A 24646-nucleotide genomic window follows, 5' to 3' on the forward strand; every position below is an offset into this window, starting at 1 on the left:
CTCCTTTGTTACTTCCAGGCCTAGAGTGGTTGTATCACTAGGTATCAGTGGGAGACTGCGCAGCAAAACTAGGCCTGTGAGCATCTAGTAGGCCGGGGCAGGGGGGGGGGATCCTCCAGCTCATGGTCTAAAGTTGGGCTGTGCAAACTTGCCATCTGGCACGGGAAGCTAATGAGGCCGCACATTCTTCTCTTCCCTCTGGGGAACGCAGCAGCTTCAGGGTTACCTGGGATGCCTTGGAAGTGGGCCTCACTTGTGTATCAAGAAAGGAAGAAGAGAGCAGAGCTTTGGGCCTGTCACGAATGGGTGTGGGTTTTTTTGGTTTTTTTTGCAACGTAACACCACTATTCATTTCTGATGAGCCCTCAGAGCTCAAAGATACACAAAGCAACAGAAGCAAAGTGAATCTCTTAATCCCAAATGCACAAATCACCCTCCTTAAATTTCTGCCTGCCACGTTGGCTCCCCTCCTAGCAGTTACTGTATAGTATGGAGTACCTCTTAGATACTGAATTGTAGTGAACGCTCTGGAAATGAAATGCAGCTACCAGGCTAGTTCAAAGATTTTTCTGTTTTTCCATTATTTTTGTCTAATTTCTCCCAGAATGATATTCAATATGATACACTGAGCTTTGAAAATCAAAAGCATTTGGAAGATTGGTTATCAGGCAATACCACTGGGGAAAGGGGAAATTTGTCTTGAATCTTTACAGGTGACTTAATGTCACTTCTGACTCAACTCGGAGTTTGTTCACTGAACTTTGCCCCCAATTTTCCTTCCAGCAGTATTTTGACATCTAAAACACTGCAGTTACATTGATCACATTGCCCTAGTTCAGGGGTAGGCAACCTTGGCTCTTTTATGACTCGTGGACTTCAACTCCCAGAATTCCTGAGCCAGCCATGCTGAGGGGAAAGGGAGGTTTCCAAGCTGAGCCTTGCTGGCTCAGGAATTCTGGGAGTTGAAGTCCACGAGTCATAAAAGAGCCAAGGTTGCCTACCCCTGCCCTAGTCAAATTATGTAGGGATTATTTTTGTGCATGTGGATCAAACCAGTTCATCTCCTCTTAGGGACAGAATGGTAGCCAATGTAATGATATCAAATTTGTACATACAAGGTTCTAAGTTCAATGAACAGATGAGCTGGGAAATATTGGGATTAAAATCCAGGACCTTCTTAAAACAGTATGATAGAATTATAAGAGTCATCTCATAGCTTTTTCATGTTGGATATGTTGAATAAAGAAAAAATGATTGGGCAAATGCAAAAGAAAAAAGAAAAAAAAAGATGTCCAGTCCAGGGAAGAAAAAGCAACCTTTGGTTGGAACTGTTAAGAGACGATCAATGAGCATGATTGATTTTGCATAATAATCTGTCTCACATTCTCTCTCTCAAGAAGCTGGAATATATAGCATTTTTAAATGTGCAAAAGTCTCTTTTTAGCACTTTTGGCTAATTTGCTACTTGCTGCTTTCATGCTTCCAAGGCAAGCTGATTATTGGCTGACAGAAGACAACGAGGTCTCAGTACAGTCATGCTCTCAGGAGGTGAGCTGAGGCAATTTAGTAATATTGTGTTACCTAATGCATTTCAATTACCGTTAGTCATGAAGAAAACGCTTTCTAATTTAATGCTAGACCCGAATGAGAATTGAAAGATGCACAATGCAGGGAGGCAGCTACCGATCTGCAAACAACCTGTTTCTTGTTATTGCTTGTTAGAGTTTCCTGCCCATTAAGACTGTTTCTTTTAGACAAGGCCCCTCCTAAGTTAAGAATATAGTCTTGTTCCAAGGCTAGAGTTTCAGCTGCTCAAAAACAATCGCATCCAGCTGTTTTAAATACATATTTTAATACTTGATACAAAACACCCCCCCAAAAAATAAACAAATAAACAGTAACTTCAATCTAAGCTTCAAAATATTTTCATCTGTTAAATTAAAAGTCGCTCCCATAGAAAAGCTACAATTCACAATTGTGTATTTTTATTTTTACAAAACAAAATTTAAGCTCAAAAAAGGAAAAATAGTTTTTCCACACCCCCATTCCTTTTTTTTCCCCTTTATACAAAAGAAAGGCCGAAGTTGGTTGGTTGAAGTGCATGGGAGGGAAGGGGAGACACAGCACAACTGTACAGTATCTACACAGTGCTTTTGCATAATGTGTCAAGAGTTGCAACCAGACGTGGGATGGGAGAAGAGTGGTGGTATGAAGTGATTTGGTCATTTAGAGATGAGGATTGTAGTGTATGTGTTTGGGGAATGAATGAGGAGAGGAGCAGGGTAAAATGGAGCTTGCTCTGGCAAAGATGGGCCAAGTGTATTTTTGAGCACAAAACCTTTTTAACTCTCCACCCCACCCCAATACGCTGTGACCTGAGTGTTCTTTTAAGGATTTTTTTTTTAAGGAAAATACAAGGAAATAATATATAGTTAAAAGTAGGAGTATTTTTTGTGTAGGGAAGGAGGGTGCACTTACAGTCCCAGAGTTCCAATTGGACTTGAGGAGGAGAACAGAACAGGCTAAGTTGCCACTCAGGGTCTGGCATATTGTCGCTCTCTTTGAGTAGCATATAAATAGAGGCAGTTGGGAGGGAAGAAACTTCTGGAAAACTGAAAGAAGGATGTTTCCTTGGTCTAGCGTGGCTTATTTTCCTTATTGCTTTGTACCTTGGCCACTGGGATCAGGACTGAGCTTGCCTGCGTGTGTGAGAGAGAGCGCATGTGTGTTATGTTTGGCAAGGCAGAGAGAAGTGACTGATTCTTGTACTAAAACCCTGAGCCGGTTCTCACCTGCGTGCGATGCACCCAGGTCTGAGGTAAGGTGGGAAGTGAAAGGGCGGTGCTGTCCCCCTCCAGGAGGACCCAGCCCTTGCTACTCCTTGCTGAGGTTTGGGGACCCAACCGTAGGGGAATCTCACCAGGGGTGGGGAAGACACAAAATCAAGGGCAGGAGGGCCTCCTGCGCCACCAAGAGGAACATTACAAACATGGCTTCAAGAAGTGCTATGGGCATGGCCCTCTTCCCTCCCCCCTTAGCCTCCTCCCGACAGCAACCCCTCTCCAAAAAATGCTGAGACCAGAGCTGCACTGTGTGCTTTTAGAGATCCCTCCGGTAAAAGATTCGGGACCCAGGCAAGTGGTGAAGCTAAAACACATTCATGGTCATGATGCTCAGAACCATCAGCAACAACCGATCCTCTTGTTGGTATTTCCTCTCCTCCCCTGGGCCACATCCACAGGCTGGGCCCCAGAGATGGAAGGGGGTCATGGATGGGGAGACACAGATGTCCCAAGCTCTCTTTGCTTAAGAATGGACAGTGGTGGAGCCCCCTCGGTTCAGGCAGTGTTATGTGGCCAATTTCCTCCTCCTGTTTTTCACAGGTCGGCCAGGCCGAGGCCGTCGAGCAACAGTGTAGTCAACCTACAAGGGGGAAAGGTAAGGAAAGACAAAGTTAAGGCACTATTCCCAAGTTGGGATCACAGTACCCCTCCTTATTCCTTCTTTTGCAAAGAGGGACATCCTCAGGAGCACATAATATACTGTAACCCTTGAGCATCCTTTCTGCAGTCCTTGTAAATGGCTCTCTGCAGTCACAATTGCCAAAAAGCTGGCATTTTTTTCCTCCATACTGAAGTAGAAACTAGTATAAGCCACGAAGGAGCCCCTTACGTCAATTTAAAAAGAGGCAAAACACACCAATACCGTATGTCAAACCTTAGGGGAATCCCCTCCCCAAGAAATACTGGCTTGGTTTATTTCACATTATCATCCACCCACCTATGAGGAAAAAAAATTACCAATGGGCTGGACCCTGGATCAATGCTAGGACCCCGAATCCGTGTAGTTTCAGGTCGGGCACTGGGCCGGACACCACTGCAAAGAGAAAACAGTGGACTAATAAATAACTTCTGAGATATCCTAGGCTTGCTTTGAATTCTGTTCCCTCTATGAATCCCATCCCTTCTAGGCACTGATTCTCACCTGCTTTTCCTCCTTCGACCACGTCGGGCTGGTCGCCTACCTGGAGGGCCCTGGAGAAAGAAATGGTTAAAGGGTATTATCAGTTCTGAAGATGTCAGCTTCCCAAAAGTACTCCAGAACTAGTGATAAAACCCTCCACACAATTTGCTTGATTGGCAACCCATGGTTTCACAACCATTCTACAAGGATCAGCGTATCCGTTCAACTTACGTACATAGTAAACCTTTCCTAAACCTTTTTCGTTTCAGCGTGAAGGCCAAGTGGGAAAATGTGAAAGTGTGCAGAGACACCCATACTTAAATGCTCCCTCGTGTAAAATGGGCAATATTAGATAGTCTGGCACATCGCTACGCGGTTCTCCTGTTTTCTACATGCACGGGTTTATATTTAATATTGTTAGAATGAGGGCAAGTTATTGAAACAGCAACACATACATACCTCCCCCATAGTTTGAAGAGTCCAAAATTCTTCCTGAGTAAGCTTTAGAATAGTCTTTTACTTTAAAACCAAAGTCCTCTGAAGAAGGAGCAATCAAAGGAAACAAAACAATGTTTGGGTTCACACATCACACTAAGCCATAATATCAGTCTTATCCCACTAGAAGCAGGTTATGTCCTGCAAGTCCTCTGCTACTTGCATCTACAATCTTCCCAGTCCTACAAGTTCCTCAAACAGGCTTCAGCCTTTGACCAAATCCCACAAGATCCTTTTATTAGGGGAGACTGGTGCATTAAATGCCTTTTTCCCCAACCTGTCTTTGTCTCACTGAGATGAAAAATTGCAGCTTTCAATTTCTAAAAGCAAAGCCTCATTTGACCTCCATATAGTGTGGAGTCAGCCTTGTGTCAGAAGAGCCCAGGCTGGTTTCCAACAGTGTTGACTTTAAAACTAAGACAGCTGGAGAGGTAGAAAGTGCTGCGAAGATCGGGGGGGCAATCTGTGCTTTTTAGAGCAGGGGGTGGGGAACCATGGTCCTTTTCTGACTTGTGGACTAACTCCCAGAATTCCTGAGCCAGCATGGCTAACTCAAGAGTTTTGGGAGTTGAAGTCCATAAGTCATAAAAGAGCCATGGTTCCCCACCCCTGCTTAGAGTGACATAAAACGCAAGCAATTTTGATTTGCAAACAAAAAATTTAGCCTTGTTATTTATTATATATGACTCTTGCTAACTGTATTATTTAATGAATAATGATTAAGAAAACCATGGCTTAGCATAATGTATGAACCTAATTGGTACCATGAAATCATATGGCTATTTGTCCAATGCAAGAAAAAAACCAAAGATACACCATGAAGCACTTTCTGGAGGACTATGGAAAAACTGTTCTTTGCTGGGAATCTTAAACGGATCTGGGCTGATGTAAAAAGAGCACTTATGGTATACAGCCAGTGCTCAACTTATAACCATTCATTTAGTGGCCAAAGTTACAACAGCACTGAAAACAATGATTCACAAGTGGTCCTTAGACATTGTCAGAGCATCCCCAGGGTCATGTGAACAAAATTGGTGTGCTTGGCAAACGGGCGTGCATTTGCAACAGTTGCAGACCTGGCCAGCTAACTTCCAACAAGCAGTCAATGGGGGAAGCTAGATTTGCTGAATCAACTGCAGTGATTTGCTTAACAACTGTGGCAAAAAAAAACCCCAACCATGTAAAATTGAACATGACTCTCTTAACAACTGCCTTGCTTAGCAATGGAAATACTAATCCCAATTGTGGCCAGTGTGGGATCCAGTGTGGGCTCAAAGTGGAATTATCTTTCACCTAAAGAACAGACCAATATAACTGCTTTGTGGACTAGGTGAAAGGTCCATCCTGGTCCAGCACTTTGGGGTTCAGTGGAGATGTCAATAAGAAAGTACCCCCAGAAAGCAAGCTTTTTCCTTTTGGGGTGTCTGGACAACTGAAGTAAAATAATTTCCCTACAATTTCCTTGAAGTCCTTCCTTGTTCCATCTAAGCCAGTGGTGGTGAACCTATGGCAGATGTGCCAGAGGCGGCACTCAGAGCCCTCTCTGTGGGCACACGTGCCATCGCCCCAGCCCTGCGTCCCCCCGCGGCCCCATCAGCAGACCCCCCGGAGAGTCGCCCCTGGGTATGGAGCAGTGCAGTCAAGCACATGGCAGCTGGGCAGCAGGGACAAGACTCCACCCTTGCGCCCCCTTGCAGGCAGATGATGCGGAGCGCGGGTGGAGGGCGTGGCCACCATGGCACTGCAGGGCCGCCTGAGCGATCTGCAGTGGGCCGTGGAGGTGGTGGGTGGTCCAACAGGTGGGGCGGGGGCAGGGCGGGGGTGGAGCAGGCGGGGTGGAGCGATGGGGCGGGGCGGTTTTGGGCACTCGGTCTCTAAAAGGTTCGCCATCACTGATCTAAGCCTTCCCCAACCTGGTACCCTTCAGTTATACTGAGATTACAACCCCCGGAATTCAGCCAGTTGACTGGCAATTCTAGGGGACGCAGTCTCCAAACACCTGAAGGGTAGCAAGTTGGAGAGGACCATTTAAGCACTTCTACATACCTTTATCTCCTGAACAGCAAATGGACCTGCTTGGGTTTCTGCACTGCTAGCCACCATTTCTCCGTTGCAACGCCAGGTGGGATGCGACAAATGTCCTGCGCCCAACTCAGGAAGTTGGCCATTGAAGTGCCGCCTGCCCCGGCCGCCCCGCCCACCCCCACGCCGTCCAGTCTTGCTGCCCCGGAATGACCCTCGCGGAAAGCTGCTGGCAGAGTCCCCGTTCAGTTCTTCTGGGCTACATCTGAGCCGCTTGTGGGGAGAGTGGGAACCACAGGCCTCTTGCCCTGCAGGGGCCTCCTGTTCTCCTTGCCGGGTTGGCTCAAGGGCTCTGGGAGTCTCTAAGGCACTTGTGAGGGCAGTGTCCGTGCAAGGGGGCAAGATAGCCTGGTGGCTTGGCTCAGTCTCTGGCACAGGGAGCACGCTGGACAAGACTGAAGCTGGAGGTTCACCGGGTAGCACCAGTTTTTCTGGGATACTGAAGCCGGGGCTTAGCTGGCAAGCACAGAGAGAGAGAAAGAGAGGGAGGGAGAGAGAGAGAGAGAAACCTTCATGAGATCATTTTATCTTCTCTACAGCATTCAGAGGTTGGTTCTCCCAAAGCCATTCTGAATTTACACTTTGCCAAGTAGATGGATATTTGAATGTTTACACTGCCGTTAAATATTCAACTTCTCAGGACTTTCTTCCTCAAGACCATCAATATCATGCTCAATTGGCTTACCCTGGTCCTTTCTCTGGTCCTTTCTCATCTTTTAACCTTTCAGAGAAACAATATATTGGACTGAGGTCTGGACAAAGAATGTCTAGTTAGTTCACACATAAACTAAGCAGTACATTGGAACGTCTTTGAGAAGACGTTGGTTGTTTAGACTAGGAAAACTGAATCCCAACTGGGAAGGGATAGGCCCCAGTAGAGGAATAAGGAGATTCCGCTGCCTCACTGCATTGTTCCCCTTTAAAACAGCTATTGGCCTCACTTTAATATTTATTCAACCAGTTAACCGAAGCCTTAGTGGCCCTGGGTTCTGCCTGTTGCTTTTGAATGCTAGGTCTGCCCTCATTCATGACTTGACTGTTGATGAGGATGCCAACCTGGAATTATCAATGAAACCTAGGTGGGTTCAAAGAAATATACCCATCTTGATTTCAGGTTTTGCTTACCCTTGGGGTACCACCCTGAACTGAAAGTTCTGGAAGAAATTGATTTTATTTATTATTTATTTATTTATAAAATTTACTGGCTGCCCATTTTACCATAGGATAACTCTAGGTGGCTTTCAGTTACATCTTAGTTAAAACTAAAATGTTAAAATCAAATCTTAAAATCAAATTCCCATGGGGAGGGGGGGCAGAGTAGGGTGGGGGAGGCGGGATCTGTTATTGATCAACCACCTCCATTGTGCTGATCCTTCACGGGGGGGGGGTCCCAAGCCGACCGGCACAACCCTCCTGTCTTTTCGTAAGGGTCTAAAGACATTTAGACCCTTACGAAAAGACAGGAGGGTTGGGGGGGTCAGAAATTTCTGCTTCTTCTGCTAGGGTGCATACAACAATTTGTTCACACTGATATCTGCCCACTGGACAAGACTTTGACAGCACCGGTTGGTCAGTCAGGAATTGATAAATACATCTAAGTATCACCTGCATACTGATGACACCTGACTCCAAACCAACAAATGATCTCTCTCGGTGTCCTTGAATAAACAGGTGAAGTGAGAACATAAAGTCTTGTAGCAGTCTACAAATCAAAGTTTTTAGATTCAACTTTCCTCATTTAACCAAAATCAGAAGGAACTGGCCACCCTATTTCTATTTCTTACAGCCATAGGATATTTTAAATTTTTGAGGGAAATACAACCGTACCCGACATCTGTTGAGGGAAATACAATAATACCCAACATCTGTCAGTGTCAGATCAGAATTTTGCCAGCCTGATTATGTAGTACCTCCTCTTTCTATTTATATTTCAGTAAATTAAGAAGTGTCTGAGTCACTTCTGAATATTATCTGTCTGTTGTAGACTTAAAACAAGCTCATGATTTGAGAAGATTTTGAGGAAGGAATCACTCTAAAAAGGATAGCTGGTTGGCAAACAACCGATGCAATAAAACCGCAGAAATAATTAAATGTCACCACTCTTAACACAACAATTTAATCCCTAAAATGGGTTCTTATGATGCTCAGCTGGTTCACTTGGTTGTTTTCCTCCAAGGGTTCTCCAGGCTTCTCTTCTGACATTTCATCTTTTGGAGTTTCTTGGAAAACCTAGCTCCTCCCCATTCTTCCTCCATGGGATTAGCAATAGCAATAGCACTTGGACTTCTATACCGCTTCACAGTGCTTTACAGCCCTCTCTAAGCGGTTTACAGAGTCAGCCTATGGCCAGCCCCCCCCCAACAATCTGGGTCCTCATTTTACCGACCTCGGAAGGATGGAAGGCTGAGTCAACCTTGAGCCGGTCAGAATCAAACTCCTGGCAATCAGCACTTCCGGTTGGATCGCGGCGCCGATGGCAGCTTCCCTCCGAGGCTGCCTGCCCCGAGGACACGCTAGAGCCGCAGGAACAGCTGTTCCGCGGCTCAATCCCCCTCCCCGGGCAAAGGGGAGGGGGCGAGCTTCCCCGATAGGGGTAGAGCTCCTTAGCCTTCGCATTTTTCCAGCTGTGAGGGCTGGGTGAGCTCCCCCAGAGTCGGGGACTTCTCCGTGCTTCGGGCTCCTTCGTTCAATAGAACGAAGCCAGACGCGCATCTAATCTCTGCTGCTTTAGGAAACTAATGACTGTGAGTAGAATCTAATATGCAGACAGAGCCTAACAGGATTTTTTTGAAAACTGTTTGAAACGGGACTTTAACTCTGGAATCTTCTTTATATTTATTCTAATTTGAAGAAGAAGGAATATGGCTGCGGAAGGGTGTTTCCTTCCGTTTGATTGAAACTTATGAGACTTTCATTTTCTGGAAATACAGGAGATTTTCACTTTTTGGAAACTTTCTCTTGGACTATTTTATTGTAACAGACTTAGCTACTTTGGATTGTTTGGGCAACTACTACTCCTCCATTGTTGTTTGAGGTTCTTATAAGACTGTTAGATTTTTTCTTTTAAGATTTTTATAAGATTTTATGAAAGAGAAAAGTAAAATGGCCTCTAAACGTGTGGGATTTTTTGCTTCTCAGAAAAGCACGATCTCCTCTGCAGCTGTTTTAACATCACAGCAACCAAAACTTGATATGCCTCCGCCTCCCCCCCTAACTTTAGTATTTATATTGAAAGAGATACAGGATGTATTGAAAGACAATGTAAGACAGATTAAAATGGATATGGAGAAAATTATTGATAAGAAATTTGAAGAGAAAAATGCAGAGATGAGAAAAGATTTATTGTTTGCCCTTCAAGGCTTGGCATGTCATGAAGAATGTGTTGATGGAGGGGAGGAGGAAGTAGAGGAATATGCTGAAAGTTTGGAATTTGAACTGGAAATGGAGGAAAAAGTGGACTTAATTCAAAATGAGGTCGTTATGCCACAATATAGAGAACTGGAACATGCTTTGATAATAAGAGAAAATCCTCGAGAGAAATCGGAGGAAGAGGATGCAGCAGATTTGGTTATGGTTCTGAATTGTCAGCCCAAAGATATTATGAGAGAAATGGAAAAAAATTATAGAATTAATTTACGGGTTGCAAGACAGAAAAATCTTCCAAGAGATGTTGTTATCTACTCTTCTAGAAAATCAATTCGTAATGGAATCATTCAGCTTTTTTATAAGCAGAAAATACCACTCAAAGTATTTAGAAGAAGAAAAGATTTTGCCCTTTTGTCCGACAAGATACCAGGAAGGAAGGAACTTATGAAGATTAAGCGGTTGAAGGCGTTATACTATTATCAAGTGCGACAAAATCACAAGATCAAGATGAAATTAAACAAGTTAGAGACGATCAGAAAACTTAAAGAATGACCCGTGCAGCTTATAGATGCAAGAAAGAGAGTAGTTAAAAATGTGGACGTATGAATTGAGATATTAATTTTGGAAATAAGAAAAAAAAAAATTTTTGTTTTTTAATCTAACTGCAAGAAGAATGAATAAGGCTGTGGAAGGATGTTTTTTTTTCTTTTCTTTTCTTTTCTTTGATTTTGTTTAGGGAGCAATTTATTATGTTAATAATAGAGTAGATTATGAATTTTAGACTATTATTGTTGTTTATAACAGTTTACTTATTATTATTTTTAAATGTTAGTATGATGTTATTATTAGTGTGTTTAATAACTGGATATGGGTCTAAAAGAGTGGGTTTTTTTAGTGAAGTTTAGAATGTTATTATTGCTTAAATGATAAAGAGAGTACTTAAAAATCTGGACGTAGGAATTGAGATATTAATTTTGGAAATAAGAATTTTTTAATTTATTTATTTATTTTTTCTGCTTTTTAATCTAACTGCAAGAAGAATGAATAAGGTTTTTCTCTTCTTTGATTGATTTTGTTTAGGGAGCAATTTATTATATTAATAATAGAGTAGATTATAGACCATTATTGTTGTTTAAATGTTATAACAGTTTACTTATTATTATTTTTAATTGTTAGTATGATGTTGTTATTATTAGTGTGTTTATTAACTGGATATGGGTCTAAAAGAGTGGTGGTTTTTTTTTGGTTTTTTTTAGTGAAGTCCAGAATGTTAATGTTGCTTAAATGATTTAGTTTTATTTTTTATTTCTTAAAATGATATTAATATCATTGTGTTTAAGTGAATCTTAATTGAATTTTAAAGTACTTATTTTTAATTTTAACTATTAATATGATATTATTATTGTGTTTATTAATTATATATCTGTTGAAAAGAGAGTTAAAGGAGGTTATAGATTTGTCATTTTAGCAGTTTTCAGATAGAGTTAAAGGAGATTATAGATTTAATATTTTTATAGTTGTTTAAGATTATTTAGAGTATGATTATTTCATTATTATTCCTGTGATTGGCTCTGGGAAGTGGGGGGGGAGGGGGACGGAAGGGTGGGTTTGAGGGAGGGATTTATATTGTAAAATGTTATAAAATTTTCAATTAAAAAAAAAAAAAAACCTCCTGGCAATCAGCAGAATTAGCCTGCAATACTGCATTCTAACCCCTGCGCCATCACAGCTCCTAAGTGCAGCGAGAGGCTGCATAGAGCGACCTGGTGCAGGGCCCTCATGACCTGGCCATTCCAGGCATAAACAGAGGTCTCCAACAATATGACCTGCCGGACCCTCAGGAAAAACCTCAAGTGTCCTCTGAAACTCCTTCAGGTTCATCAGGTGCCTGGTGTAGACAGCCTAATAGGTCATACTTTCTTGTAGTGGGAGGGGAACATTGCACAGGCTCACCAAAATAACAATCAAAGAGTGATCTAACCATGGCAAAGGACTGGTGTAATGTACTCTATCTTAGATCATATCACAGCTACCCCAAGGACAAAAAACAGATTTAATGTGTGACCTCTGGTTCTTTGGACGATTGGGTTGCCCTCAGCTCCTTAGCTGTCCCAGATTCAATACCATCCAGGAGAAGGTTAAAATCCCCAAGTACCATCAGCCCCAGGGAATCAACCACTAAGCTGGCAATGGAATCAATAGTTTTAGTGAAGTCCTCTAAACTGCCATATATTGTCCTTACGGATATCAACACTTTTCTTTTTTTTTTTTTGCTTCGAACTTAATCCATGCAGAATTGGCAAATGCATTATTATGAGTTACACATCTACGAATGAAACATGCTCTTTTATCCCAAGTATGGATTTTCTGCGTGAGAGAAGAGCTAAACGTTGCTCATCCATCTACCCTGAGCTGATAGCGCCACGCGGCTTACCTGTAAGGTCTGGAGGAGGCAGGCCAGGGGGTTGGAGCCTGCTAGTAAGGGCAGCTGTCCTTGGAAAAACTGGATTCCGAGAGGCCCTTGTAGACTGGGTGGCAGAAGAGGCTGCTGGGCATGGAGAAGAGGGCTCCCAATCAACGAGGGGCCTGAGGCTGGGTTCAGTGATGGAAGATCACCTTCACATGGACAAAAGCGAGGAGGACATTAACTCTGCTGCTGGCATACAGCTATCATCAGCACCAATCCCAAATACTTCTGTGGGTACTAGCAGTAAGCTTTTCTACATTTCTTCTCTCCCCTCCAAACGTATAGTGAACTGCTGGAAGGTCAGGAGGATTTTATCTGCTATCCAATTTTTGCAAGTTCCGAAGGCATCTGAAAGAGGCATCTAGGTGCATGCAACTGCTTTTGTTTGTAATGGATTAAAGCAAGCTGAATTGAAGAATCATCCCTTTACAACAATTCCTGCACAGGTAGAAGTTACAGCCAGTAAATATAGCTCTATTCCCTCTCCACCCAATCGTATCAGCAGAGGAATGCCAACAGGGGCTGGATAGGGAGAAGCAAATTGTTGGTATGTCCACAGTGGGGAAGACCTTTGCCCAAACTGCAGCTCTCCAGAGGTGGTAAACTATAGGCAGTCCTTGCTTACTGATGCCTCATTTAATGACAGTTCAAAGTTATGGTGTAAAGAAAACCAGTTTGTGGTTGTGACCAATCCTCATATTTATGACTATTGTAGCAACCCACGGTCACGTGATTTGGGCTCTTCAGTCGTGTACATGTATGACCACTGCAGTGTTCAGTGGTCACATGATTGCCATTTGCTTGCTTCACAAGCAGGTTCTCGCAAGCAGAGTTAATGAAGACCACAGAAGTAAAATCACAAGTCATGGTCACATGATGCCTCACGTAATGACTGGGAAATCACTTAACAACCAAAGAGGAAATGAGATCCTAAGCCGGTTACAATAGTGCTGTTGGTCTCACTTGTGGTTGATAAGTGAAGACTACTGCATAGCTCCAATTATCTCCTGCCAGGAAGAATCAGCTTGGAGAAAGCTAAGAGCAAAACATTAGAACACGGGTCTTCAAACTTGGCCCTTTTATGACTTGTGGACTTCAACTCCCAGAATTCCTCAGCCAGAGAGTTGAAGACCACAAGTATTAAAAGGGCCAAGTTTGAAGACCCCTGCATTAGAACAACAGGATATCTGCTGGAGGGGGGGACAGTCTCTTTCTGCTTAGGGTCAGTCATTTGGGCTTTAATTATCTTTACCTTCCCAGGAGCTTGGCATCGAACAAGATGACTATTAACTCACCCAGAAGTGTGGTACTCAGCAGCGGGTTGACAAGCTGGGGCAATAGGGGATTCAGCCGCCCAGAGGCACTAGGGGTACCCTCAGTAGTTGTCGGTGCGTTGTTAGTGGAGGTAGGTGCCACAGGAGTGCTAGCCAGGCCAGTCTGGGATGGAAAGACAGGAAAGGTCTGAGACAAAAGCAGAGCCATCAGGACAAGCCCCTCAGATGACTTCAGGAGCGAACTCAAAGCTGTTGCTCAGGTTCAGCCACCTCGTTTAACCCTAAACCGGGTTTCTATCATTTAAAGCAGGTACAGAGCTCTTTAAATATTGGTTTTCTCATTGTCTAACAACTAGTTTATAACTCTAAGGCAGGGCTCTTCAAACTTGGCCTTTTTATGACTTGTGGACTTCAACTCCCAGAATTCCTCAGCCAGGCACGGGCCAAGTTTGAAGACCCCTACTCTAAGGCAAGGTCTCCTTGGAATCACACTTTCTTAATAGATGAAGTCAACAGATTAGTATTATCCCTATAGTAGCCGCATATATCTTGTGAAAACTCGGCTAACAGCAACTACATTCTTCCCAACCTTACACGTTCCTAAGATAGCCTTCAATCTGTGACCAATCCCACAAGATCCTTCATAAAGGGGAAGACTGAGGGGTGGTCCACTAGATACGCTTTCCATCCAATCCTACCACATCTCAAGTGAGATGAAACCCTTCTAAAAGCAACTGACCTCTGGCTCAACCTTTCTTACCTGTGTGGGGCTCGGTCCTGTGTCAGAAGGGCCCAGGCCGGTTGCCAACAGTGCCGAGTTTAAAGCTAGGACAGCTGAAGGGGTGGAAAGTGCTGGGAAGAGCAGGGGCTGCAGACTTTCGGGCAAGCTGGCAAAGGGCTCCAACAATGGCTCCGTGGTTGCTGCTTCCCTCTGCCCTTCACAAGCTGCCTCTGGCAGTGCCAGCAGTGATGCCAGGAGCCCACTTGGCTGTTGTAGCAAATCCAGGCTGGGCAGCACCAGAGGCAACAAGGGCTGTCCGTCTGGCTCCTCCTGCAGGTTAAGAGGGGGAAGTGGTGTCTCTGGGCCCAGGGTCAGTGAGAAGGGGAAGGAGCCCAGGGGGAGCAGCCCAGGAGGTAGAGCATTCCCAAACGGCAGTGCTTGTTCCTGTGCCAGGAAGGGGAATGGATCGGTGCCTGTGGGCAGCGGGCAGCCCACACCCCCACCTTCCACTGTGCCGGTGGTGAGAGTAACAGGGCTGGGGGTGGGAAGGCCTCTGGGAGTCATGAGTGAAGCTGAGGCAGCAGCACCTGCGGGAAAGAAAACAAAGGCATCACCAATCACAGGAATGGCCACATCCCCTGCCTCAAGGGAATGCTTGTTCCCAGAATGCACTGCACTTTGGAGATGCCCTTTGTGAAGCCTCCAGGCCAGAGCAGATGCCCGGTGTCATCTGTAGCCAAACTCTCAGCAATTCACACTCAGACACTTACTCCACGTAATTCCTTACACTATTCAGAGTGTATAGTAAGAGTGTAGGCTTGCAAGCCACTTTTTTTCGGGGGCCAGTGTTCCTGTATATTTTAAGGGATACCCAGAGGGGAAAATTCATCATGGTGCAACTCCCCAATAGGCTGTTCAATTGCTAAAGGCTTAGGAGTTTTATCCTTTCAACCCTTCAACCTCAAGAGTTAGGAATTGTGCTTGAATAATTCTAACAATTTCATTCGGAGACCAGTGAAATCTTCTGTGACCAGACAGATCACCACTGAGGCACTATCAGCCAATCATTCGGTCTTGTCTGCTTCTCCTCTGAAGAGGCATCAGCTTCTAAGCCAGCCATCAGTAGCAGTTTCATCTATAGGTATTAGGAGGAGATATTTAGACTTCACATAATCCAAGGGCCGGATTGTACTAACTAAGCCATCATAGGCTTTGCTTTCATTGGAAAAGAACCTGAGGTTGGGAAAGATCGAAGGCAAAAGGAAGAGGGTGAGATGGTTAAGTAGCAATAGCACTGAGACGTATATACCGCTTCACAGTGCTTTACAGCCCCCCTCTAAGTGGTTTACAAAGTCATTGACATAGCGGACATGGATTTGAGCTACCTCTGGGGGATAATAGAGGACAGGGGGCCTGGCGTGCTATGGTCCATGGGTCGTGAGGAGTCAGACATGACTTAACAACAACAAAAATACTTTGGGTTGACAGGATTGGTTCTCAGCACTGATTCGTAAAAGCATTGTTTTGGGGTTAGCATAAAGTATAAGCCCACTTGACCGTGGTTTATTCAGCAAGCCTTAATTAAACCAAAACTGAACACATGAATCCAATTAATGTTTGTTTTATATTATAATACTAGCTGTACCTGGCCACGCGTTGCTGTGGCTCAGTCTGGTTAGCGTGTGTTGCTTTTATGTCCAACAGGTGGCGCTGTTTTTCAAAAAAAGCATGTTTTTACCTGTCACAGGTGTGACATCTATATAATAGTAGGTATATAAAAACACGCACGTATTCGAATGCAACGTTGCGTCAAAATTTCAAAGCAATCGGTGAAGAACTTTCGGAGATTTAAGATTTTGAACAAACGAACATTTACATTTTTATTTATATAGATCAGTGGTTCTCAACCTTTTTAATGCCACGACCCCCAACCGGTCATAAGTCGAGGATGAAACCGGTCGTAAGTCGAGGACTACCCAACCGGTCGTAAGTCGAGGGCTTTCCCTGCCCGGGAGCACCGCGCATGTGTGGTTCCGCCCCCTGCGCCGGCCGAGGCGTAGCTGGCAAGCGGCAGAGACGGAGCAGGCCGACCACCAGCTGGCCCAGCCCAAGGGAGGTAAGGCACCCGCCGGAAAAGGGGGAAAAATGGCGGACAAAAAAATGGCGGACAGCCTTGCTTGGCGACCCCCGTGAAATGGTCGATCGACCCCAAATGGGGTCCCAACCCATAGGTTGAGAACCACTGATATAGATAGTTATATGTGTTATCAGGGCAGCATTGGAGAGCTTCTTTTCCTTAATGTTGTTTTCCTTTTCTAACTCTTCCCTACTGTGAATGCCACTGCTCAGAAAGGGGGGGGGAATGCATCTCCTACACCAGTTCCCATGATGGAAGGTAGAGGGGAATATAGTAGTTGTAATGGCATTATGTCAATGGCAAGACTAAGCTTCTCCTCGCCGCTGCTACTCCTCCATTCCTCAATCTGTAAAGTTTCACAGAAGGGAAGATAAACAATTTAACCGGCACATCTAGTCTGGCAGTAAGAAGCAGCAATTTATCTAACTGCAAAGGGCAAGGATTAAACCACGCCAAGGTGTAAGCCACACGTACCACAACAAAGGCTGGTTTGAGTAAACTTTCACAGAATGGGGTATACCACTAACCGTCTCCTATAGCTATTTCCGTCTGCGTAACATTACATAAAACAAAGGCCTGCGTTCAAATGCCCGATTAAAGGGCACCTCTGATTATTCAGTCCCCACCATTTAATACATAGCCCTTTTGCCCAAGCTTTAACCAGAATCTGTAACTGATGACAAGCCTTAATTATAAATTCAGGATTGCATAGGCTGAACGTTGCATGATCAGAAAGGATCAGATGGCAACCCAGCTGGGCCATGGCCTTTTGGTTCAGCAGAGATAAGATCTGCTTTCCTGGCCCAGAAAAGGGAGGCAAGACAATCAGGAGGCATGACTGCCATGGGGCTGGCAATTCCCTGACTTTTTTTTTCCCCTTGAAGAGAAGAAAGAAGTAAACTCTCCAGGCCCCTCAGAGGACTGTCACTCAGCTGCAGCTCCCAGTCTGGGGAAGGACCAAACATGATGAAAGCCACCTCCACCTCTATGTACAAACCTACCTGGGGGTCCTTGGGATGCAAGCGGGGAGGTGGGAGGTTTTGGCTGCAGGTAACTCCCTGAGATCTGTTCGGAAGACGTGGAGGCCAGCTGACCAAAGAGGCTGAGGAGTTGGCTGTTGAAGTCCTGGAAGGGGGGCAAAGAATTGGGGCTGTCGCCAGCAGGGGCCTGGAGAAGTGGCGGCAGGCCTGGCGCAGGTGAACTCCCGGGAGGAGCCAGTAGACTGAGCAGAGAGGCCAGCGGCTGTACCGGGGTGGCTGAGCTTGGGGGTCCATTCTTGGCCTCTCCTACGGGGGGCTGGTCCCGAGGCCAGGGGTGTCGGGTCAGTGTCTCCTCAGGATGGGTGACCCCTGTCTGTCCTGCGTGGGAATCCTTGAGCAGGCGCAGGACAGTGGGGGAGCGACGTTGCCGCCGAGGTGTCCGCCCGCCCACCACTGACAGCAGCAAGCGGTTGGGTAAAGTGCTGGCAGCCAGCTCGTCAGGACGCCCCCTGCCGACCAGCTGGGCCTTGGCGGCTGCACTCAACAGACTGCTGGCTGGGAAAGAGCCTGGGCCCTGTGGAGGAAGGAGCAGCAGGCCAGGCGGTCCTTTGCTTTCCGGAACAGCTCCTAAGGGCACTGAGGGCAGGTTATTGCTGCTTTGGTTGGTTAAGGCGTTGGTCGGAGGTATTGGGTCCAAGCTGGAGGGCCTGGGAGCCAGGCGGTGTCCAGAGGGGCCCTGCTCGGAGGAGGCAGAGGAGTGCCGGGACCGCTGGGGAGAAGGCTCAGCGCTGCCTGCTGACGAGGAAACGGAGGAGAAGCTGGTGGGGGCAGGCGAGCCGGCAGCACTCGCCTGCGACCCATGAGGGATGAAACGACCACTCCAGGGGCTGCCCTCTTGACCAGACCCCACCTCATCCAGCAGGGGGAAGAGGAAACTGCTGGATGAATAGGGCCGGGGTGATGTATCTGCGGAGGTCTTGCTGGGCAGGAAAGAACCCCCGGCAGCGTTCAGCTCAGACGGGAAAGTCGGGCGGGCGCTGCCATTGACAGTGGCCGGCAGGCGACCTGGGAAGACATCCCCAAAGAGAGCATTGTGATGGCGGGGAAAGGAAGAGCTTGGACTGGACCAGGCACTGCCATAACGATCAGAGGGACATTGCAAGGAGAGATCCGGCCCCTTGGGCAAGCTGGTTGGAGCTTTGCTGGAAAGAGTCTGCTGCAGGCAAGTGCTGGGCCCTGGCATGGCCGGGTGAGATGGCAGAGTCATTCCAGCCCCTGTAAATAGAGGAAAAGGTGATTATTATTCTCCAAAAGAAAGGACAAACAGAAAGCCCCAATTTATAGTAGTAGTAGTAGTAGTAGTAGTAGTAGTAGTAGTAGTAGTAGTAGTAGTAGTAGTAGTAGTAGTAATAATAATAATAATAATAATAATAATAATAATAATAATAATAATAATAATAATAATGTTGGAAGGGACCTTGGAGGTCATCTAGTCCAACCCCCTGCTCAGGCAGGAAACCCTATACCATTTCGGACAAATGGCTGTCCAGTCTCTTCTTGAAAACTTCCAGTGTTGGAGCATTCACAACTTCTGGAGGCAGGTTGTTCCACTGGTTAATTTTCTAACTGTCAGGAAGTTTCTCCTTAGTTCTAGGTTGCTTCTCTCCTTGATTAGTTTCCATCCGTTGCTTCTTGTCCTGCCTTCAGGCGCCTTGGAAAATAGCTTGACTCCCTCTTCTTTGTGGCAGCCCCTGAGATATTGGAACACTGGTATCATGTCCCCCCTCGTCCTTCTCTTCGTTAAATTAGACATACCCAATTTCAGCAACCGTTCCTTATATGCTTTAGCCTCCAGTCCCCTAATCATCTTTGTTGCTCTTCTCTGTACTCTTTCTAGAGTCTCAACATCTTTTTTACATCATGATGATTAGATAGTAGGTATATATAAAAAAAGTAATTTAAAAATCAAACTTCCAAGTTCTTCCACCTTGGCAGTAAGATAGAAAAAACCAATCTTAACCACATTTCACATCTTCAGATACATATCTGTTCCCAGTTTTAAGACATACTTTTTACAATCGTGTCATTATGCCATTATTGTGGAATTATTTCTATCAGTGTTTCTATCATTGTTATTTATTTTTATTTTTGTTGCTTGTTGCTTTTAATCCTAGGCTTGCCACCCAGAACCACAGTTGCAAGATGGACAGCTATCTACACTGCCATAGTAAATAAATAAGATTATTGTAAGCCGCCCAGAATCGCTGGATATGAGATGGGCGAGAAATAAATTTTATAAATAAATAAGATCTTGCTATGGCTTCTGTTTAGAAGGCTAATCCAGAATTCTTACTCAGACTCTTGCTCGCCCCAAGCAAGAGGCCAGACGAGAAGCGCTGGGACAAAGAACAGCTGAAGAAGAGATGTACAAACAAGAAAACAAATCAGGGCATTCATCAAACAACACAGTTACCTGGCCCCAGGTGTGGCAGGCCCAGCGGTCCATGGCTCTCCATGCTGCGATAAAGTGTCGCCATTGCTACTATTTTCCGCCGGTGATTGCAGAGCTTGGTCATGTCTTGATCTCCCTTGCTGCCTTCACTCCCAATCACCATTGCTGCAGGGTCGAAGTTGAAAACCTAACCATAATGGGGAAAGGTTTAATGACTGAACATCTGCCCTTCCCTCAGCTGACAAAAGGTGCTACGGCAGGAATTTGCCCATTCTTTTGGTTCTAGTTGGAATCAGGACTGTAGCTGAATATCAGAAACCTCGTGAGTTTTTCAGCAGGACATTCCACTGATTCCAGGGGGATTTAAGTGGAGGAGCACAATCTCCAGCCCCTGATAATACATGTATGATCAATTAAACTTGTGTTTAATTTTAATCTGAATGAAATGTAACCCAACTGAGTATTGTCTAGGCTTCAACCTTTACTTTTTTGAGTGCAAGCCACAGCAAGCTACCTGAAGACCAAGTATGATACTTGGCCTGGAAGAAGTTGCCTCCCATGGGTTTAAGAGTGTGCAGGACCACAAACCAAAGCATTTTGCCTTTCTATACAAGTTTGTACTTATGGTAGCTAACTGTAATTAAATAACACAGCATAAAATGAACCATTAAAGAAAGGAGATTAAAATCGACAGTTAAAAGATAAATGGAAGAGTGCGTTTTGATTGCTCTTAGAAAGAAGGGGGATGTAAATGTACTGTAATTGTTCAAAAACTCTATTCCACCACCTGGAAGACTCAGACTTTTTTGGCCAGCTATAAGAGACTTAGAGTGGTGTGTGTGTGTGTGTGTGTGTGTGTACTTTAAAAGAGCCTCTCCCACAGACTTGAATTGCCAAAACAAGTATATAATGAGTGAAGGAGTCTATGTCAGGCCTGCTGAGAATAACAAGACCTCCCAAAGCACATACAATGTCCTCCAGATGTGCCATAATTCAGTTTCTATATATACCAAACCAGCCTAGCCAACAGAAGCTGGAACGCTAAGGTGGTAAATCATGTTCTTAGTTGATCTATCACCTGACTAGCAAGAAATATGTCCCAGTGATAAAGCACATGCTTTGCATGTAAATGTTCCCAGGCTCCATTCCTGCCACCTGCACATAGACTGAGAAAGACACCTGGCTGAAACTAGAAAGTTCTAATCAGCCAGCTAGAAAACCTAGCAGGACCCACTGATTTGCTGTTAAGAGTTTCCTACCTTTCTTGTTAAGGTGTTATTAGTTTCTTTTACTTGAGTTTGTTTCCACGCGGGCAAATAAAAAAAATTCTACCCCAGAATCTCTCTCAACATCAGATACTAATCAGTTTCTCTTTTAAGTCCTCTACCTTGTGCACGTTGAGGGGACACTCCAGTCCACACTTGCAAGTGCCGTCCGCCAGCAGATATGCACGAGTCTGCTCCAGTGAAGCCAAGCTTGTCCCACTAGGGCTAGGAGAAAGAAAAGAGAGACAGGCCAGATTAGCACAAAAGCAGCAGTGGAGAACAGAGGAGAAGGAAATATATTGGTTGGGGGCATGCTGTACCTGATATAGCACACTCTGCCCTCTTCCACCCTGCGCTGCCAGCCCACAGGCACAGGTGTGACTGCCGAGCGCCCACCTCGATCCACACCAGAGCAATCATCGCCGCCATTCATTGTGCTCCCTCAGCGCTTGGGCACCTGGAAGAACCCGAGGTTGTTAGGATGGCAGGCATCACAGTGGTCAAAGAGCATTGAGAGCAGCAGTAGGAGAGGATCCTAGCTAGTATTAGTGGGGATGAAAACATAAGAGATGTGTGTCCTTAGCTCCAAGAGCTCAGGATATCCTAAGTTGAGAAGGATGAGGCCTACTTTTACAGGCCTGACAGCATTGAGGAGTTTAAGGCATCTGCTTAAGGCATTCACTACCTTTACAAACAAAACATAAGATTTCAGCCTTGCTCAAAAGCCTGGCATCTGAAACTGGGTCCCTACCTCTAAATCTCCCAACTCCCCAGGTAAACCCTTTGGCAGAATAAACAGCCTGCCACTGAGCCTTTCCTATCTGGGAAAGGTGAGATTAGCTCTAGGACTGCGAGAGGCTTTGTGTCATGGGTAAGAGTTATTATTAGCTGAGCCAGCAACAGAATGGCTTCAGGCCAAGCTACACAAACCAACAGAATCACACTTGGGGGACTACACCACCTCAGATTCCAGGTAAGTGGAAGTCCTGTTTTCTTTTACAATGGATTTTTTTTTAAAAAAAGGATAATAACAACTCCCAATATAACTCCCTATTAATTTATACAGTCCAAAGTGGTACAGTCATAGAAGAGCTAACTCATAGGATTCTATTCTAAGATTATGAGGAGAGGCACAAAGGTTGGGGGTCATTCAAAAGAAAGACAGCAAGCAGGCCATGAATGGTAGCTGGAGAGAATAAAAGAGGGAGACAGAAAAGTGGCACTGCATGAACTAGGACACTAGTAAGACATGACTTAAACCAGCAGAAGATCTGAAGGGAGTGAGAGTAAACAGATCTGCATTATCCAAGCCCCCTCGCCCTCTCCTCCCCCAATTGAGTGGGCAGCTCTGCCCTACTAAACAAAATCAGGAGAGAGCCACAAAACAGCAAACAGCTGGCTGATCCTTTAATCCAGCTCTGCTATGCAGATGGTTCCTACCTGCTCATGGCTGCAAACCTCGCGGCAGGCGATGTTAAGACTGGGTGGGTTCCCTTGAGGCACTCATGGTCAGTCCAGTGGCCTCTTGTCTGAGAATCCAGATGGTGACCTGTCCAGCAAGCTCACGCCACTCAGTAGCCACACTAGCCTACGCCTGGAAAGGAAGGAGAACATGAGGTTGAGACTACACAAGTGAGGAAAAAGAGGGGAGATAAGATTCTCTGCCATTTTTTGGATAGAAAAATATCTGGGTCAAATACTTCTTTTTTTGGCTAATGTTAGGACACCATTCTAATGTGTTACTATTCCAGTCTGAGTTAGTAAAAGTTCTTGTTACTTTAAAATGAATCACCTTTTACTATTTGGTGTGGTACAAGGAAGTGGTAGATAGACGCCCAAGGAAAACAAGGCCTACCATTAGATTCCCAATTATTATGGAGGATTAAAATCCCAGTTTAAAGAAAAAAAATTGAGTATTTGCCAACTTTAATGTAACAGCAGGACAGAGCTTAACATATAAGGCCGTGGCAACCCTTGGGAAACTGACCTGCATGTATTGATGCATATGATACATATTGCACACCATTGGATCACGCTTTCTGAGCATAATCTGCACAAAAGTAAATCCTTAAGAGACAGTCAACTTGGAATACACAGATATTTTGGGTAACAGTTCCTGTATATACCACACAACCAGTTAACATGACCAAAATCAGTGATTCTGGGCATTATAGCCCTAAGCATCTTGAGGGAACCACCAGGTTACCTCCAGTTCTTGGACTAGACTACTACATCACTGCAGATTCTCTTAAGTAGACATGCAGGAGAATCCAGGTTCAACCTCTGGCATGTTCAGACAGAAAAAATCTTGCCTAAAATATTGGCAAAACACTACTAGTCCATGTTGATAATACAATACTGTACTTGGTTAGTTGGACCAATGGCTTGATTTAATGTAAAATAACTTCCTATATTCCTCCTAGCAAATAAACATTTAACCAATCAGAGGAAAGATTTTCAATCCAGCCCATTCCATGTTGCATGCAAAATCCTGAAATCATCTCTATTAATCTGGAATACTCCTCCCTAAGTGCATGACTTATAATGACTGGCATAAAAGCGAACCAATAGCCAATTGCTTTGGCTGCACATCTAAATCATATGCTAATTTTTCTTATTCATAAGAGTGGCATTTCTAGGCAGATACAAAGATGTAGACAAGATATTGGTTTCTCCCATGCCACAAAGAAAAAAAGCTTCTATAGAAACATGTTGATGCTGGCTGAAGCTTAGGGATGAAAAATTCAGAGAGTATGAGTAATGGACTGGAGCTTTACAAATACATTCATTTGTTAGTAGCCCACAAAATGCCTGTGGGCTAGTGGCCCATCTCCACATACACAAACCTGTTAGCCTATACAGACAACTAAGCATTTATTTTTGGAAAGCTCTTTGGCTGATTGGCCAAAGGTAAAACTTTGTCACCTAAAATGATTAGAAGAAATGCTTATTTAGAATTCTGAACATTATTTATTTTTTCTATCCCTCCTTTATTATTTTCACAAATAACTCAAGGCTGCGAACATATCCAATACATCTTCCTCCTATTTTCCCCACAACAACAACCCTGTAGCTTGGGATGAGAAAGAATGACCAGCCCAAAGTCACCTTGCTGGCTTTTATGGCTAAGGCAGGACTTGAACTCAGAGTCTCCCGCTTTCTAGCTTAGTCTAAACCAGGGGTATCAAACTGCCAGCCTGAGGGCTGGACGCATCATCCTGAAACCGCGCCCACCCCATTGCTGGCAATGGCAAAACCGTCCCGATACGTTGCATAACGTCATGTGACGTCGCAAGTTTGACATCTCTGGTCTAAACTGAATCTCACATTCGCTGAAAAATCTACACTCATCAGGCTAGCCAAGGATTAAACAATAGGGATACAACATATTATATTTCTCTTCACTGCAGTCATAAAAACTGACTGAAAATGATAGCCCAATTA

The 24646-nt window shown here is 44.8% G+C and overlaps 1 protein-coding gene across 1 annotated transcript; it reads right to left on the minus strand.

The window, feature by feature from the left end:
• Positions 1–3348: 3348 nt before the first annotated feature.
• MBD6 (methyl-CpG binding domain protein 6) lies at positions 3349–21635 on the minus strand. The gene is made up of 11 exons (XM_015822615.2): positions 21523–21635; positions 21325–21427; positions 19959–20124; positions 17507–18760; positions 14408–14955; positions 13669–13810; positions 12341–12522; positions 6505–6996; positions 3985–4034; positions 3801–3876; positions 3349–3423 (listed from the first exon to the last, which is right to left on the minus strand). Exons 1-11 carry the CDS (start codon positions 21633–21635, stop codon positions 3349–3351), a joined length of 3201 nt encoding a protein of 1066 aa, XP_015678101.2.
• Between the last annotated feature and the right edge of the window lie 3011 nt (positions 21636–24646).

Source organism: Protobothrops mucrosquamatus, unplaced genomic scaffold, assembly GCF_001527695.2.
Source record: "Protobothrops mucrosquamatus isolate PMUCROS unplaced genomic scaffold, P.Mucros_1.0 scaffold1628, whole genome shotgun sequence".
In the NCBI taxonomy this organism is placed as follows: domain Eukaryota; kingdom Metazoa; phylum Chordata; class Lepidosauria; order Squamata; family Viperidae; genus Protobothrops; species Protobothrops mucrosquamatus.

What these genes read in the sequence shown, in the direction of transcription:
- MBD6 (XM_015822615.2), bottom strand. Translation starts at nt 21,635, where the DNA reads ATGAATGGCGGCGATGATTGCTCTGGTGTGGATCGAGGTGGGCGCTCG. An exon ending in TTGCTGTTCAGGAGATAAAG is followed by an intron (nt 4,035 to 6,504) that starts GTATGTAGAAGT and finishes TTCTTTCTCCAG; the next exon opens with GGCCCTCCAGGTAGGCGACC. An exon ending in ATCCAGGGTCCAGCCCATTG is followed by an intron (nt 3,424 to 3,800) that starts GTAATTTTTTTT and finishes TCCCCCTTGTAG; the next exon opens with GTTGACTACACTGTTGCTCG.